The sequence below is a fragment of the Phoca vitulina genome, unplaced genomic scaffold (genome assembly GCF_004348235.1).
Source record: "Phoca vitulina isolate PV1807 unplaced genomic scaffold, GSC_HSeal_1.0 scaffold2, whole genome shotgun sequence".
NCBI classification, from domain to species: Eukaryota; Metazoa; Chordata; class Mammalia; order Carnivora; family Phocidae; genus Phoca; species Phoca vitulina.
The window spans coordinates 548,666-566,955 of record NW_022589705.1 but is presented as its reverse complement, the minus strand read 5'-3'; the positions used below and the strand labels follow the sequence as shown (position 1 = coordinate 566,955).

The window sequence follows — 18,290 nt, the reverse complement described above, 5'->3', positions numbered from 1 at the left end:
TAATAAAGATAATAATGACAACAATATCAACGATTACCATTCAGTGACATACTGTTATTTCCCAGGCACTCCGATGAACTCTTCACCGTCTCTCATTTAACAACCCAACGACGTAAATATTCTGAAGCTCAACTTACAGATGAGAAAACCAGGGTTCAGAGATTAAGTAGCTTGCTGGAGACCAGCTGTAAATCAGCAGCTGGGATTTTTAACCCTTGCATGCCTGACTCCAAAGCTGTTTGCATTACTGACTGATGGGTGGAGTCTGAGTGCTTCCCTCCCCCACCAAGTCTGCCATCCTTCTTCCGTGGTCATGGCATGAAAGGACACAAAAGAGAGATAGATGCAGGGCCAAATTTTATTAAGACAAACTACGCATATTATTTCCTATTTCATTCCTGAAAGTCCCATCATCAAGGACTGATCTCATAGGATTTGTAATCCAAGAACACTCATTTCACAAAACAAACCCGTTTCAGAGATGTAGGGAGAGTCTTTTTGTTATTGTTATTTTGGAGAGAGAGAGTCTTAATGCTGGTGCCAGACAATAGATAAAAAGTGTCCTCTCTAGGGACCTTGGATGACCAGTCATTCTTCCCTAAATGGCGTCCCAGTCAGTCCCCTCCACCTCTCTACCTTCATCCTTCTCTCCACGCACCGATAGCAGCCAAACATCAGCAGAGGGGCCTGGAGATGGAAGGGGGGGGTGGGCAGAGGCTGAACCTCCTTCTGAGCCTTCACCCTCCTCTGCCCCGACCTCTCATCTGCGTAGGCCAATGCCACTGGAAACAGTGAGGCTCAGCCCCTCTGCCAGCATCTGGAGGTGAGGACAGGAAGACACAAGTTCCTCTAAGGTTTCCTTTCCTTATTTCAGACTCCCTTCCCCTTCACCCACCCTGTCAGTGTACACACACACACACACACATGCATGCATGCATTTTGAAAAGTAATCATCTCCCTATTTGTCTCAGTATCCAATTCTGAGCATCCTATACCTTCATCCAAAATGGCAACCACCCATTACAGATGGACTGAACAGAGAAACCAGGCCAGTCCCTGGGAAGGCAGGGCTTTTCCGCAGTCCTCAGTCACCACTGCTTTCCAGCTGTCTCGTTAGGAGCACCAGGGAGACATAGGAATCTCTGTGCTCTTAAATGAGGCCCCTGCCAAGAGAGCTGGAGATTCCCTTACTGCTTCCATGCCCATGCTAAGCCCTCCAGGGAGAGAGAGCTCTGGGGGTTCCATAGCTGTCATCACACCTCCTCTTGGCACTCTAAGTTGGCAGTCAGAAAGGGAAATAAATAGGAGGGGAAAACAGTTTTCCAGTATTTTCTCTTTTTTTTTTATTTTTATCTTCACAGCAGAATTATTTTTTCCCAAAGGGAATCTGAGAAGCACAATGCCCTCTTTGTTTTAATAAGACCTAGGGAAATTCCAATGGCCTTCATGGCTGGTGATCTGGTCAGGATCTGAGAGAGGATGACGGCTTCTTGGGCACTCTGGTCGATAAGGTCTTTAGGGGAGCACGGGGTGAACAGCCAAGGGAGGAAGGGATGGGATGGTTTCTATCATCGGGTTGAGCTGTAAAAGAGCCGCAGGATGACAGGTGGTGGCAGGGATTCCAGTGGAGCCTGTGTATACAGTCACTCCCTGGGGGAGCTTGCACCCCCATGGGCTAGTTGTCACCCTGGCAGAAGTAAAGGTTGCAGCATCACTAAGGTGGGACATTTGCCAGAGGTACATACCAAAGCACTTGTAAAGTTGAGGCTGCTGGTCAAGTTCCAAGGACCTCTTTTTAAGTAAGACTGGGTAGAGAGGGGGCAGCCAAGGGCAGCCCAAGGCCACCTCACTGTCACTCCAAGGTTTGACCCAGGGAGACAACAGATTCAAGAGCACATCTAATGTAAGGTCCTTGATTGATGTTCTTTATTGGCTGGGAACTTTGGGCTCTTCCTTGCAAGAAGGGTGATCAGGTCAAGGAAGCCACAGAAACTTGAAGAACCCATCTGGTATGTGGCTGGTATGTAGAGAACCATTCTATCCTTCTGGCTATCCATCCCAGGCTAGATTTACCACTGTTTCCTTTTCTTCCTCTACCCTGTTGACTGAGGATCTGAAAGCCTTCTGTGTACACTGGGTAGAGGATGGGAAGGGCCGGCAGCCTGGGTGGGTAGCCGTGTGCTGCCTGCATTCCCAGAGCCCTGGTCCTACCTTCTGGAATAAATGAGCAATGCCATTGAGACCTGAAGCCCAAAAGGAGCAGAGCAGGTATGAGAATGAGAGATGGGGTCGGCAGGGACACATCTTCCCTCTCTGAGCTTCCTCGGTTCCCACCTGGTCCTGGTTCCCCCCCACTAGAGGGTCACACTGATAGGTCATCTGACCTGGCCTTGCTGCTGGCCTTGCTGAGGCGGCGCTTGTCGCCCTGATAGCCTTGGGGCAGGCGGTGACCTGGGGAGGCTCCATTGGGTACCTCAGGCTTCTGGGCATAACGGATGTGAATGAAACCCTCCCCAGGAATTGGCTCCTGGCCTTGTACTTGCTCAGTGGCCAGGTTGTCGGTGTTCTGCTGGGAAGCCATCTTGTTACTGAAGGGATTGAAGAATTTCCCCCCAGGGCCATTCTCCAGGCACTGATTGAAGTCAGGAGGTGGTGTGCAGTTCTGGACTATGCCGGCCGAGGGGCCAGGAAGCTGACACTCAGCCATGCCCTGCCTAGACTTGACAAAGCGCTGTCTGATCTTCTTCCAGCCCAGGTGGTAGAGCTCAGCCAGGCTGAGGAAGAGGGACAGTGCAGCCACGGCCAGCATAAAGACGATGAAGACATTCTTCTCGGTGGGCCGGGATACGTAACAGTTGACGGGGTGGGGGCAGGGACTCCTGCGGCAGACATGCAGGGTGTCCAGGAAGATCCCGTAGAGGAAGTACTGGCCCACAATGAAGGCCACCTCCATGGTCGTGCGGATCAGGATGCTGCAGACATAGGTGTTGAGCAGAGTGCCCTGGAGGACAATCCTTCCATTCACTTCTTCCCAGCAGGACAGCTCTGCCTTCTCGGCCACTGGGTACTCATAAGACCCAGTGCCCCGGACCCCTTTGGCCTTCTCAGCCTCCCGCATCTTCCGCTTCTCCTGCATGCGCACCGTGTGCATGGCATGGCCCATGTACACCAGTGATGGTGTGGACACGAAGATGATCTGCAGCACCCAGTAGCGGATGTGAGAGATGGGGAAGGCTTGGTCATAGCAGACGTTCCCGCAGCCAGGTTGCATGGTATCACATTGGAAATCTGCCTGCTCATCCCCCCAGGATGACTCGGCAGCCGTGCCCAGCACCAGCATGCGGAATATGAAGAGGACGGTGAGCCAGACCTTGCCGATCACCGTGGAGTGCTTGTGTACTTCCTCCAGGAACTCTCCCAGGAAGCTCCAGTCACTCATCCTGGCTCAGCAAGAGATGGCCACCAGGACTTCTGCAAATGGGGCAGAGAGAAAGAGAGTAAAGGAGAGGGATGCTTCTGCAAAGTCTGGAGGCTCTGGGATTCCACTGATCCATTCTTTAAGAAAGTGCAACTCATGAGCCAAATTCACCTAAAAAGTTCTCTTTTTTCCAGGCCAGCAAAAGTAAAAGGAAATAGAAGATTAAAATTGGTCGTGTTAGCAAGATTAGAGTGTGATTCCCACACTTGAATGGATCTAGAAATCAACTGAGGAGCGTGTTACAAGTGGGTTCTGTGCTGTTACCTGCAGAGAGTCTACTTCGAGAGGTCTGGGGCCGCCCCTGGACCCGGGATCTGCTCTGAGCAGCCTGGGTTATTCTGAGGCAGGCAGTGCAAAGACCATGCCTGGAGAAACACTGGTGAAGCGGGAGGCACACAGCACTGCTCCCTGCTCTCGTGGGTCTGGCCGTGTGCCTCACTGAGTTGGCAACCTTGTCTGTAAAATGGGGATGGAAAACAGCTGCATCAGAGTTTTGAGGGTTAAATGAGGTGAGGTACGTGATATGTTGGGAATCATAACTCAAATGTTCCATATGTTTGAATGGCCGTCAGGTGAAAAAGAATTACGTTGGCTCCAGAAGGCGGAACTGGGCAAAGAGGAAGGAGTGAGGGTGGGGGTGGCGAGTCTGGCCTCTCAGAACGCATCCTCTAACCTTCAGAACTGTCCCCAGCTGTATCAGGAGATGGCGAACAAAAAGGTATGGGGCCACACCAGCTCTGGGTGCTGTGAATGAGTGCTCAGGTTCCCGCAGCTGGGAGGCACCTGGCAATGCCAATCTCCCACACCTCAGTGCAGTGCAGCCATTCCAGGGGTACGGCTCTTTGTCCTCCTGCAGAAGGTCCCCATGCACATCCCTGCTCATCCAGAATAAATGCCCCAAACCATTATGTCCCACACAGAACCTTCTCTCAGCAGGCCCTTTCCTGCTTCTTCAACCTCATTTCCTGTCTTCCCCATTCATTCCTTTTGTTCTGCCATGTCACATCCTGGGAGATTCCCAGACGCCCTCTTCCCAGCCACCTCCTACATGCCCCCTCGCCCTTAGCTAAATGCTTATTAATCCTCAAAACTTAACCCAGTTATGGCTCCCTCCAGCCCTCCCTGCTCCTTCAAGCTGAGCCTCTTCAGCTCCTGTGGTGGCCCTAGGGACACACAGTTCCCTCCTAGCACTTGCCTTCTTGTTTTGCCGCCCTCTGCCTGTCTGTGTTCTCCTAGTAGGGATTCCTTGAGAACAGAGATTGCCTTTTCCTCTGTATCATCATTACCTGGCCCAGAGCCTGGCCTGGAATGCGTGCTTAGTAAATCTTAGTCGAGTGAATGAAGGGTGGCAAACTCTGGTATGGGAAATCAGTTCCCTATTCCTTGCCTGCATCCCATTAGCAGGGTGAAAAGACCAAATTTCACTTTCTCAGTCTCCACTGCAGTTAGATCTGGTCAGCCAGGTATGGTGAGAGTCTAATGTAGAGGGAATGCTCTAGAAACAGTTTTTCCAGCCCCCAGTAAATGGAAGGAGCCTCACTGGAGGTCCCCCCCGCCCCCCCCCACTACTTCCTGCCAGTGGACAGGGCTATTTGAGCCAAGATGTCTGAAGCTGTCCAGAGAGTCTCAGAAATGCCAACCAATGGCCTGAAGCCTCTGAATCAGCTCTTGCATCTTCTACCTCCAGAATTCTTATTTGATGAGCAATAAATGTCCTTATGGCTTAAGCCTCTAACCAATCCTAATCAACAGAATGACAAAAAATAAAAATAAAAAAAGAAAGAGAGAGAACTGAACATAAATATTCCCTTCTTGTAATCATAAAACCTCAAATCTAATGAGATCTTGGAGATTGTCAAGTTCAAACCTTGACCTTCACATCTTTGCTGCCAATATGCCCCTGGTTCCTATCTGAACATTCTTTATGCAAATGAGGAAGGACAGGGTGGAGTGCCATATTTCATGGTGCCGGCTTCCTTGACTCCTGAGTTGATACCTTGACAGAGACCAGCCTCCTGGCCCTGTCTTCTCCCAGGCCCCCATTCCCCAACCCTGAGAGTCCACACATGAGTGGAAAGGGCCTTATCTCTGTCCCCTTCCATATCAAAGACTCATCCAGGTCTTGAGGCCTTTCCTCTGGTTTGTGATCAGACACATGCCCTTTCCCTTAGGTAGTGAAGGGTCCCCCTCCCTTAACCTCCAAATGTGGAAAATCGTGGAGCATTGGCTCAAAAGGAAAATGGCTGATTAGATAAGAGTTCAAATGGTCTGTCATCTCTTCTAGGCACGTGCATAGTGTTCAGCACCTTCAGGGTCATCCACACACGTGCAGGGACCAGGATGTGCTGAGTGTCTGAGAGAGGGGAGGGGGAGAAGGGGAGGGAGAGAAAGGGAGAGGAGAAGCAAAAAGAGGGAAAAGACAAGCGGGAGTTGAGAATGGAAAAAAGAGAGACCATGTAGTTGTTAAGAGAATACAGTTTGGGGGTAGCTAAGTGGAGTTCAAATCTCTATTAATATCGCTGAGCTTGGAGTGCTCGCTTCGGCAGCACATATACTAAAATATCGCTGAGCTTGGAGAAGCTACTGGATCTGTATCTCAATTTCCCTATCTGCAAAATGAGGATGCTGTTACTTAGCTCATGCAGTGTTATGAGGTGATGCATAAAAAGCACTTAGCACAGTGCTCAGCATATAAGAACTAAAGAATAAAAGGCAGCCTTTACTAGCAAGGAAAGTGGCGGGGGAGGACAGGAACGGAGAAAGAGGGAGAGAGAGAGAAAGTAGAGAGAAGTGCATTACAAAGAAGAGAGAAACACATGGAAGAGCAGAAGAGGAGAAAGTGAAAGGGAAACAGAAATGGAAATAAAAAAGAAACAAAAAGAAAAAAGGGAAACAAATGTCATATTCTTCCAAAATTTGGGGCAAGTTTTCCAAACTGTCCTCAATCCCTGAAGACTTTTCCCTTGATCTTCTGACTCTGCCACTCATTCCTTGCAAGTCCCCCAGGAGGTCTAAAAATAGGGCCAGGCAAAGAATGTGACGCTTTGATCTGGTCTGCCAAGACGGCTGACCCCTTCACTTGTGGTGCAAGGAATCCCACCTGGAAGAAGGAAAGCACAGGTACAAAAAAGGAACATCGTGGAAGAGGAGAAAGACAGTGACGTCAGATAGGCTGCTTCATGGGGAGGGAACAAGAGAGACTAGCGGATGGGGTGGGGGTGGGGCAGACCCTGAGCACCCTGGTGGCAGCAAATAGGGCACAGGACAAGTCTCATTTGTGACTTCCTGGATGACCCAGGCGAGGTCAGAGAAACTTAAAATTGCTACCATGTACCAGCTGCTCAGTTTATAATGTGAAAGTCAGTTTCCCAGCTACACTGGGTCCCTTCGGGTCCCCCACAACCTCAGCCAAAGAAATATGTAGATTAGATACCCATTGAGTTTACTGGGTGTAGAGCATATAAAATGCTTTGTAGATTATTATCCGTTTCTTGGCAGGAAGTGTGTTAGGAGGGGCAGAGGAAGCTGCCCGTGCCATGAAAAAATTCTATGAAATACAATGGTAATATTATACCTCACTGCTTTAGCTGTGATCTTCACTGGCTTCCTACTGCTTATAAAGTTGAGACTCTTTAACTTCTACTTGAGATCCTCCACAGCACAGCTTCATCCTATCTTCTTCCCCGTTCCTCTCACATACGCCATACTTAGGCTACATGACTCCCCATACACGTGTACATAGCCCACACCTTCTCACCTCTTTGTCTTAGCTCCTCATACCCCTTCTACCTACAAAGTCCTTCTTCCCTTTCATTCATCCATTTAATATGAGTGGTTACCAGGTATCATGCAAGGCACTGAAGACACAGCAGTTAAAAAAACAAACAGGGATGCTTGGGTGGCTCAGTCAGTTAAGTGTCTGCCTTCGGCTCAGGTCATGATCCCAGGGCCCTGGGATCGAGCCCCGCATCAGGCTCCTTGCTCAGCGGGGAGTCTGCTTCTCCCTCTGCCTGCCGCTCCCCCTGTCTGTGCTTTCTCTCTCTCTCTCTCTCTCTGACAAATAAATAAATTAAATCTTAAAAAAAAGAGTCCCTGACTTTACTGAACTTGACTGCCTTTATATCCCTTAACAAAGGGGAGATATCAAATACATGGCAATAAAGCATGATGTGTGTTAACATTAAGGAAGTGCTATGGGAATACACAGCAGGAGGTTGACTCTGGCTTAGGGGATTGGGCCTCATTAGGTCAGGGCCCTCTAAGGAGCCCTGAGTAATTGAATTCTACAGCCTTTTGCAACTGATACAAGTTCTGAAATCCCCACGACAAAAGAGATGGTCCCTAGAACCCGGATGAGGACATCCCCACTCTGTAGTTTCTTCACTCCAAAACCTTCAGCATCTTCTTTCAACGTGTCATATCCTGGGACAAAACATTTGGAAGAGTCATCAAGGAACTTGTTTGGTAATAGTGACATGGTGCTTGGATAAGAGGGAAAGGGCCAAAAGAAGACTTTGTGTATAGTGAGCATGGATCATTTTATTCCCTTGTTTTGTGTATTATATGACTACAAATAAAATTCAGGTACCTACATTTCCAATCCAATGTTACCATTGTTGCCTCCCTACACAGCCAAAGTTTTCCAAGAAAACCAACTTAGAGCAACCTAGGTTAACATAAACTCATAGTTAGTACCTCCTCCTCTGACCCCACAGATCTAGGTAGAAGTGGAGAAGTCTTTTCTCAAATTGATCTCAGCCCATTTTGAAGTCTCCTGAGCAATAAAGACTCCAAATTACTGTTCAGCATGTAGGATACATTCACACTTATATGTTGCCTTACACTGCTTTTCCAAAATTTTCTTTCTATCAGCCAACCCACAAGTACTTTTTTGAGTCCCTGCTATGTGCCTACCACTATTCTGGGTACTGAAAATAATATCTAAGGGGCACCAGACCTAGCACATATTATGCATTCAATGATATCTGTTGAATTAATAAAACCAGGCATGATTCCTGCCCTCAAGGATTTAACAGCTTTTCCCTTCAAATGAGTAATAGACTTCTCAAAGTCAAAAGCCCTGTCTTCTACTTTGTATTCTTATTGCATTAGGTTCTCACATTAGGTACATAATAAATGTTTCCTTAATGATGGAAAAAAATGTTTGATCTAGAAGTAAGATTACAAAGTGATCTAGGGAGGCTTAAATCTTCCTTCTTAAGTCCAGCAATAAAAGAGAAAACCTTACAGGGGCACCTGGGTGCCTCAGTCAGTGTGGCATCCGACTACTGATTGCAGCTCAGGTCATGATCTCAGGGTTGTGAGATGGAGCCTGTGTCAGGGTCTATGCTACGTGTGGAGCCTGCTTAAGCTTCTCTCCCTCTCCCTCTGCCCCAGCTCTCTTTCTCTCTCACCCCCTCTCTAGAAAAAAATAATAAATAAAACCTTATACAGTTCAAGATGTGCTTCTCCTCCCTTCTCTTGCTGACTCCAAGAGGGTGGGACCATATTTGTTTCGTTCATGACTGACTACCTTCAGGACATATAGACACTCAATTTTTATTGTTGAATGGAGGAATCCTCATAACCACTTTGTGGGGTGATGGTTATTGCCTCCGTTTTATGGAGAAGGAGACATCTACAGAAGGTAAGAGATTTACTCAAAGAAATGAAGACAAATGGAGTTAGAACCTAGACCACTCCATGGTTTCTGATCAAGTTTGGTGCACACCAGAAAGTTTCCCTCCATCTTCCTTCTAAGATTGGAGCCCATCAGTTCTTATGTCTCTCCACTTTGGAACTTCAAAAGCTCCTTTGCACCATGGGGCAGGGAGTTATTTGAGACATGACGGCCATTTAGTGATAAAGCCTGGGGTCAGCTTTTAAGCAATCAAGGAAATATTTATGATGCTCCCTTGATGTGACCAGCACTGGGTGGGGTGCTGAGGGGATTATGGGAAAGTACAATTCAGTTCACCTTCACAAACACTTACTGAGTGTCTGCTTATGCAGCAGAAGTTAGGGATCCAAAGATCAGTAAGACTCCATGTTAAAGGAACTCACTGTCCAATGGGGAGGGTATGTGCTCTGGTAAGCGCTGTGAATTGTGCAAGACTGTTGAATCTCAGATCTGTACCTCTGAAACAAATAATGCAATATATGTTAAGAAAGAAAAAAAGAAGAAGAATGTAGCAGGAGGGGAAGAATGAAGGGGGGGAAATCGGAGGGGGAGAAGAACCATGAGAGACAATGGACTCTGAAAAACAAACTGAGGGTTCTAGAGGGGAGGGGGGTGGGAGGATGGGTTAGCCTGGTGATGGGTATTGAGGAGGGCACGTTCTGCATGGAGCACTGGGTGTTATGCACAAACAATGAATCATGGAACACTATATCTAAAACTAATGATGTAATGTATGGGGATTAACATAACAAAAAAATTTTAAAAAAGAAAAAAGAAAATAAATAAATAAAGGAACTCACTGTCCAGTGAGGGGTACAAACACAACTAAATGTGCAAATATACTGGGCTTCCCCGAAGAGACAACCCTTGAGTAGGAGTTAGGGGGAGGTGAAGCTTGCAGAGGTGAGGAGTGGGGGAAGAGGGGAGGTACGGGAGAGATGGGGGCGTTCCAGACAAAGGCAACCACATGAACAAATCCACCAAGTGAAAACCAGCATGGTTTTAGAGGACAATGAGCCAAACAGGGAGGTAGTCTGCAGAATAGGCAGAGGCAGGTTATGGAGGGCTTTGGAGGCCATGCCTCGGAGTTTAGAGTAGTTCTCAACCCCTACAACAGACCATGTTCAGTACATGACTTGTTCCTATGGGCAGACCCTAATGGGACACAGTCCTCAAATGGGGTGGGGACATAAAGCACTGCACAGTCAATAATCACTCTGCTTGTGGCAGTCCTTTAGTAGTGGCTGCAGCACAAACTAGGTAGGCCGCTGGTGACAGGTGCCACCCAGCAGACTGCTAAAATAGCACCCTGTCTCTCCTGCTCAAGAAAGCATATTGCAAGGGAGCAAGAAGCTACCATAGGGATACATTGAAAATTCTTTTCCTTCTATTGATTCTAATTCTGTCCTCTGGAGCCACACATAACAGCCTTTCTAATTTCTGTGTCCCCCACCCCCACCCTAAGTCAGCAGCTGGGCCTCGGACTGAACTGTAAAACCACTGGGGTTTCAAATACATAATGAGAATTATTTGCTCTACTGGCTGTGTATTATCTCTCCAACCTTACCCTGAGCTCCGTGAAGACAAGGCCCATATCTGTTCATCATTGTGTCCTCCTCCTAAGGTCCCCTGCCCCCTCTTCCCTCTTAGTGCTTAAGATTGTGCCTTGCACCCAGTAGGTTGATTCGTGCACTTTTAAAAATCAACAACAGTAAATGAATTACAGCGTTCAGCTCACTCAAAACACCTAATGCCAGTAGAGGAGCTCCCTGGGAAGTGACCTTGGGGCACCTACCTGCACAATGACTGTGGTGACCAGAACACCAGGGAGACAGAAGCCGCTGAGCCTTCCTTCTGCCGGTGACAGGGCCCTCGGCTCAGCCGAGCAGGACTGGATGGATCTAGAGCAGAGATGCAATCGCTCACCGTGGACTATTTCTTCTCCTCCCCACAGATCACTGGGGCGCTCGCTCAAGTTTGTCAGAATTAGATTATAAGACCACTCCACAGAGTCTGAGTCTAATTCTGGACAATGACACATGTTCTGTACATTATCTAACAGATCTCTGCTTCTCAGTAAACGTTGTTATTCGCAGTAATAATAACAGCCCTCTGGGCCCACGCTGCAATTCGGCTCATCACACAGTGGAATGTGGCACACAGCAGGGGTGACTTGCTTCCCAATTAAGAGAATTCTGTTGTAAAAGGACCGGAAGGGCCTCACTTAAAGGATCCTTGACACAGTACCAGGTCAGCGCAGCTCAGTTCAGAAAGTGCTTATTGAGCTCCTGGGCTATGCCAGACATCAGAGGTGGCTTTATAAAGTAAAGCACCAGGTATAACATCATCTCAGAACTCTTTTGTACCTTATTCATTAATACACGTCTTTCTGATTTCCCCTTCCCCCAGTAGTTTCTCACTAAAATGGAGAGATACAGGGAGGATTGCATAAGAAAGTGGTCTTGATCTTCAGCTACTTCAGCAATCTTTGTCATCCTTGGAGATTCTCAGCTCCATTTTCTAGTTTACCTAAAGCCACACAACAAGAAACTCTGAATCTAGGTGATAATGATAATAATAAAATTAAGTTATTGAGACCTTTCTATGTGCCAGACGTTCTGCAAGTTTCTTGATATATTTTTTCTCATTTAATTATCCCAACAACTTGAGCAAGTAGGGATCATCCCCGTCCCCTTTATACGGGGCTCAGGGAGGTTGACTGAGCAACGTACACTCGAAGGGGACTTGCTGGTAAGTGGTGGAGTTGACACCAAACCCAGCTCTGGTCTTCTCTGACAGCAATACGCCTGCCTTAACAACTGTGCTGGATCCCATCTGAATCACCTAAAGTTCCTTTCTTTAAAAACCCTTACCAGTCCGAGGCTGGCCACTTTGACGTCAGGTGAGTGCTGCAGGGAGGTTTTCAAAGTGACTGTTAGAACTGGGAGTTGATTTGTAAGTGCTTGGGGGTAATTCTCACATTTAGAATTTCCACTCTTCTCCTGACTGAGGTTTGGGGTAGCCTCTTCAACCTCAGGGGAAACAACCAGGCAGCTAATACAGCTACAGCTATTGAGCTAGGCCGTGTGGGCAACTTTCTCAGAAGTCTGGGGCAGGGCTTCCACCCCTGAACCTTAATCACTGAAGAGAGGAGAGGAAAACAGAGATGAGAGAGAAGCAGGAGACAGATGGAGGAGATGAAGTGTCACTTGAGTTTTTCCTTTGACTCCAGCCAATGGCAGATAATTAACCTCTCTTTTAATTTTATTATTTTATTCTAGCAAGGACAGAGTGGTCCGCTCAGAAACACTCTGCTGGGAGACAGTTGTTTCAAAGCCAAGGAGGTGGAAGGGAGGAAAGTGGAGAAGGAGAATTATGCTGGGATAAGTTATTTTCTTATTAAATTGTTGGAAGAAGAAATATTTATAAGAGGTGGGTGGGAGGTGGTGGCAAATGGAGATATTTGATTACAATGAAATATTAGGAGGTCTTTATTAATTACTCCCAAAAGGTTGACTAAAACCTATGCAGTTATTAATGAAAATTATACTTATGAGGCACTTAGGTTTCTTTATTATTTCCACCATTTGTCATAGATTCATAGTATGGCAGAGCTGAAAGGAATCTAGACATCAATCAAAATCAATCCCTTATTTTTATACAAGCTGAAGACCAGGGTCCAGAGAAGTTAAGTAATAGTGATAGCAGATACCACTAAGTTGAGTGTTTTCCATGTGTGAAGCATTTTACAACTATACTTTTAACCTTTATATTAATTCTGCTAGGAAAGTAGTTATTATCTCATTTTACAGCTGAGAAAACTGAGGCTCAGAGGTAGCAAATGCTGCATAAGGGACCTGCAGCTGGTCTGCCTGACTCCAAAGCTTACCTTCCCGCTGTGTTTCTAAAAGGGAAAGAAAATCAAAGAGACCCTAGCCCTGACAACTGGTAACAAACCTGTGACTGGAACTCTGTCCAGTCTCTGAATTCCCCGAGCAGGGCTTTTCCTCTCCCGTAAGAGGCCCAGGGTTTTTCCTTTGAGCCCCTGGCTTCTTGGCTGGCCATCTCTTGCCTATGCTGTCCCTAGAATTAATGATTCCATCGAAGCCCTCAGCCCACAGTGGTCAGGATTCCCAGACTCTTCAGCATCTGCCACCATTTGGCCAGAATTCACATATAGAAAGTTATTTCCTTTTTTAGCCACTAAGTGCTCTTGGCTGCAGCCGTGTCTAGTGCTGGGTTTTCGGCTGGCCAAACAACAGGCTCTGGTGTTCCATTGATGTCAAATCATAACAAGAACAACTGAAACAAAAATAGGAGGTGGGCCTCGTGTTTCCTAAAGAGTAGTGGGATTCGAACCCTGCCTCCACTCTCCAGTTGTGTGTCCTTAGGCAAGTCACTCAGCCTGTCCGTTTCCTCCTCATCTGAAAAAAGGGAATGTTTACTCATGGGGATTCAAAAGTCTGCGGACGTGTGGAAGCACCTCAAACGGTATCTGGCACGTAGTAGACACACAATCAGGTTAGTTCCTTGTTTTCTTTTCTGACATTTCCAGTAAAGACTCCTCTCAAGCCTGAGCCAACTAGCCAACCTGATACAGAATTTGGCAGTGCAGCAGCTGGTTAGAGTAACCCAACAAGGATGCTCACAGGGCACCGGGTGGGGAAGGTGAGGAAAACACGGGCCATGGGAAGGATATCAATTTCTCTGTCCATTCGTTATTTCACTAGACCCTTGGGGGCAAGCATGGAGAAGAAAGGAGGTACAGGGTCCCACTGAGATCAGGCCCCTCTCATTCTTATAATTGGTTCACCCTAGTTCCGGACTTTTCTTTAAGTCAAACCTTTGGGCCTGGAGATGGGCTCCGTATGAATCCACATTATAAAATGTGTGCTTCATGTAATTCCTGCCTTCTGAAAAGCTGCAGCACTTTTGAATCTGATCACCAACCAATCCAAAGGCACATCCACAGGGTAGGTTTGAAGCTGGCTCAGTTCTACTTGGAAAAGAAATCGGTGACCTGTGGAGAAGGGCCATCCCGACCCCTAACCACATCCGCCCTCTCCTGAAGTTCTGAATCATGAAGATCCCCGGACGGATTAAGATCCTGGAAGTTATCTGTGAACAAGAGCCTTGAAAGAGAGGCTCTTTTGAGTCCCAGCTGTTTCTCCGTGACTCTAGATGAGACATTCCCCACCCTGAGCCTCAGTTTGCTTGCATGTAAAAGAAAGCAGTTGAGCTGGATGTTTGCTAAGTTAGAACATCTGGGGAGTTTGTGACTTGACTTGACCAATTGCGATAGTATGGCAAATTAGTGGCAAAGCCAAAAAGCAAAGCTAGATTTTTCTGACCCCCAGCTTAGAGGTCAGCAAAAGTAGTCCCATAAAAAAAAAATCTGTGGTCATAAAAACCAAGCAGTACTTTCTCAGAATTACATGTCATGGTGAGACTTCACTGTGGGAAGGCTTTTACATCAAACGAGAGGTAGTTCATAGAAATGGGCTGAGGACCAGGTAACCTGGATTCCACCCTATTGTTCTATTGTTCATTGAGCACTTAATATATGATAGCCTTTTTAAATACAGTTTCCCCCACCATCCAAAAAAGTAGAGTATTCCTATGAAACCATTTGTAAGCCAAAATGGCGTAAAGCAAAGAAGCAATGACCATTTCATAAAAGTGAAAATCCTCTTTCAGATTTCCATCAGTGAAAACAGGGACTATAATGTAGGTCTTTTGTGAAAGTCCTGAGGGGCACCTGGGTGGCTCAGTCGGTTAAGCGTCAGCTCAGGTCATGATCCCAGGGTCCCAGGATTGAGCCCCATGTCAGGGGAGCCCTATGTCCTGATTGAGCCCCATGTCGGGCTCCCTGCTTGGCGGGGAGCTTGCTTTTCCCTCTGCCTCTGCCCCTCCCCCCACTGTGCACACACTCTCTCTCTCAAATAAATAAGTAAAATCTTTAAAAAAAAAAAGTGAAGTGGCATAAAGCACATGTTGGATAGTGGGGAAATATGTACATTATTTTATTTAATCGTCACAAAACCTTACAAGGAAGGCATTTATTACCCTCTTGGCAGATGAAGAAACTGAGGCTCAGAGACATTAAAGAATTTGCCCCAGGTCACACAGCTGAAATCCTAACCCAAATGTTGACTCCAGATGCCCAGGCTCTTCCTTCGGCCCAATCCCTGAATTAAACTCTAAGATCCCTCTATGCTATTTCAATACCTCTGATTCTGAGAGCTCCTGACTCCCTTATGAAAGTGAGTGGATCGTTGAAGGCTGAATTTTTTTTTTTTTGCCCATGATTTGCTAATATCCAGAAACAATTGAATCACAAAGTGGCATCAAGCTGTCATTCTCCAAGAATCCATAGCTTCTGACTATAGAAAGGGAATCAGTTTCTTTTCTAGGAGATTTGAAGCTTTCCTGGAAAAATGGGCGTCTCTCCCCTTTGGTCAGCTTAATCCTTGAGCCCAAGGTGGGGCCAGCTGGCCCAGAGCCTGCTAGAGTCCCAGGTGGGTGAGGTCTTCCCTGAGGCAGGGGGCAGAGCCTGGGCCTTGGGTCTCGCTGGCCTGAGGACTGCAGGTCTCCCGACTGATCCAGGCAGACAGGCTCCCTGTTCTGCCTTCACTGGCTACACTGGGATCAGCCAGTCCCCAGGAAGCCAGGCTGCACTGTGGTAGCCCTGCTGGCTGCCAGAGCCCAGAACCCTCCACTGCACGCACCCCCAACAGCCAGCAGAGACGATGAGGGGCAGGTGGGCAAGTGAGTGTTCCTGCCAGAAAACCAGATCGTGGAGATACTTAAATGGAAGAAGCAGGGAGGCCTGGGGCGAAATGGAGGCTCAGAAAACACAGCTGAGGACGGAAGTCAGAAGGGGCCTAGGTATGAGTGAGCAGAGCAGGATGTTCTCCCAACCAAACTAAACTGACTCACTGTGTCATCCCTCATGGGTCACTTTCCTTTGCTAGGCGTTGTTTTCCCCACTAGTGGAAGAAGTGGACAGGCAATCTAACAGACCTCTTCCAGTCCTAATGGCCTAGGACTTTTGGTCGGGATAAGGAGAGGGGACAGGAGTGAGGCAGCTAGGGGACAAGAACAACAACCGGTTTCAAGAGCCCAGCAAGAACATCCATGGGGTTCTAAGGCAGTGGCAAAGCAGGGCAACATGACAGTGTTACTGCTGTGGCTCGATGAACTTCATGTGTCTGGGTGCAGGGATGGCCAGAGGGTACCAGTCTGGAAGCCAGGGAACACAGCTCTGGGTTTCCTCTGCCATGAGCACTGTGGTCAGGGGACTGCTCCTTGGCAGCTGCTGAGTGAGGTAAAGACGAGGTGGGACGGCCAGGGGAGCAGGCTCCAAAGAGCTCTGCTGCCCTGGGGAAACTGCCGGAAGGTGGCAAGTTCAGAGCTGTCCCTAGAGAGCAGTGAATCAGGTTCTTGGGCTGAGCTAGGGCTCTGGAGGCTTTGGGTGGAAAAGATGAGGGCCCGCTGATATGAAAGTCAGGCTGGGGTGCCTATAAGTACCAGCTCGTGTCCCCAGTGGTGAGCCATGCCACCTGGCAAATGAGGATGCTACACCTCCACATACTGGCTTTTGTCTTCTCTCCAGTTTTGCTATATTTTCCTGGGTCTCCTGACTCCCCGTCCAGTGCTCCTCACTCTGCCCTTCCTTTCCTCCAGCCAGTCAGACCCAATGTGCCAAGCCTTGTGAGACGCTGAGGAGGAAAAACCGGGAATCCCTCCATTATGACAGCATACTGGGAGGGGGAATCGAGTTAAAAGTGAGCAAGGGCATAGTACAGATGTAAAATCCTTGTGATGAGCTTCCCTTTTTCATGTTTCTGAGGTATATTTGAGCCTAAGGAATCATAACCTTGTACAATGTTACTGCTGAATGGAACTGGAGGGATTCTTCTACTTCAAACCCCTCATTTTCTTCCTTTCTTTTTTAAAGTAGACTCCACCCTGGAGCAGACATGGCCCTGAGATCAAGACCTGAGCCAAGATCAAGAGTGGCACGCTTAACCAATTGAGCCACCCAGGCACCCCGCAAACCCCTCATTTTCTAGATGAGGGAACTGAGGCCCAGAACAGGGAAGTGTCTGGCCCAAGGACACACAGCCACTCAGGGCACAAGAACCCAGATGTCTCAACCCCCAAGTCTGGGTTCTTTCGCCACATGCTCAGAAGAGAGGTCAAGGAGCTGACAGAAACCTTTGTGCCCTGCGGCCATCTACCTCACCCTGTACCCAGGAGGAAAGGGGACCTTCAGTGGACACCTCTCCCCACTTCCACTCTGGGTCTTCACTAGCCTCTTTCCTCTGACAGCGACAGCGAGTGGCAGGCCAGACTGCTCGCAGCGCACAGCGGGGACATGATACTCTGCAGGAAACTTAAGCAGGGAATATTTTTAAACCACCCAACATGCCGTAGGGGGGAAAAAATCAAAACACTCCCCTGGATGCTGCGGAAAGCAGTTCAAAAAAGATTCCAAGCCTAGAGGAAGCACCGTAAAACAGTGATGGTTTTTGTTTGTAAAGGACCAATTTCATCTTAACCAAAGTTCTTGGAAATGAATCGCTGAGCTGCTTGGAAGATGCCCCTGGAGGGCAGCCACTCTGCCAGAGGTAGACCAACTCCAAGGGCCCTCCACTCACATTTCTACAGCTCCTTACAAATCAAGTGAGTAATTTATCTGCTGCTTCACAACGATCCTCCTCCGTATATCCCAACCTCACCATCGCAGGGACTAGTGATGGGGTAGGGAATAAGCCCCCAGGTACAGAGAAGGAGCTTTGTTGTTGTCCAGCCTGGAACTCAAGGCTCTCTCTTCTGGCTCCTTCCCATCAACTGGTAGTTTCATCTCTTAAAAGCCAGGCTATCCTTACCTTCTCCCGGGTCCTCCTCTCTGGAATTTCACGGGCTTCCCGGTCCTGGGTTCCTGGCTGCCTCCTCTGCTGCCCAGTCTTCCCCGCTCTCACTCAGCCTGTCAGTTGTTCTCCCACCCCCTTTTGACTCCGTGTCTGTCGCCCTCCCTCCTCCCACTTCTTCCTACTCTTTAGCTCTCCACCCCCTTCCCCCCAGGTCCCTCCCTCCCGGCTCTCCCTCTGCTCTTAGAATCTTTGC

At 48.0% G+C, this 18,290-nt stretch overlaps 1 protein-coding gene across 1 annotated transcript; it reads right to left on the bottom strand.

Annotated features, from left to right (window-relative positions):
- Nucleotides 1-1,100: 1,100 nt before the first annotated feature.
- GJA5 (gap junction protein alpha 5) lies at nucleotides 1,101-18,147 on the bottom strand. The gene is made up of 2 exons (XM_032415437.1): nucleotides 18,053-18,147; nucleotides 1,101-3,471 (listed from the first exon to the last, which is right to left on the bottom strand). The coding sequence occupies exon 2, from the start codon at nucleotides 3,437-3,439 to the stop codon at nucleotides 2,363-2,365; it is 1,077 nt and encodes a 358-aa protein (XP_032271328.1). The 5' UTR covers nucleotides 3,440-3,471; nucleotides 18,053-18,147; the 3' UTR covers nucleotides 1,101-2,362.
- Nucleotides 18,148-18,290: the final 143 nt, after the last annotated feature.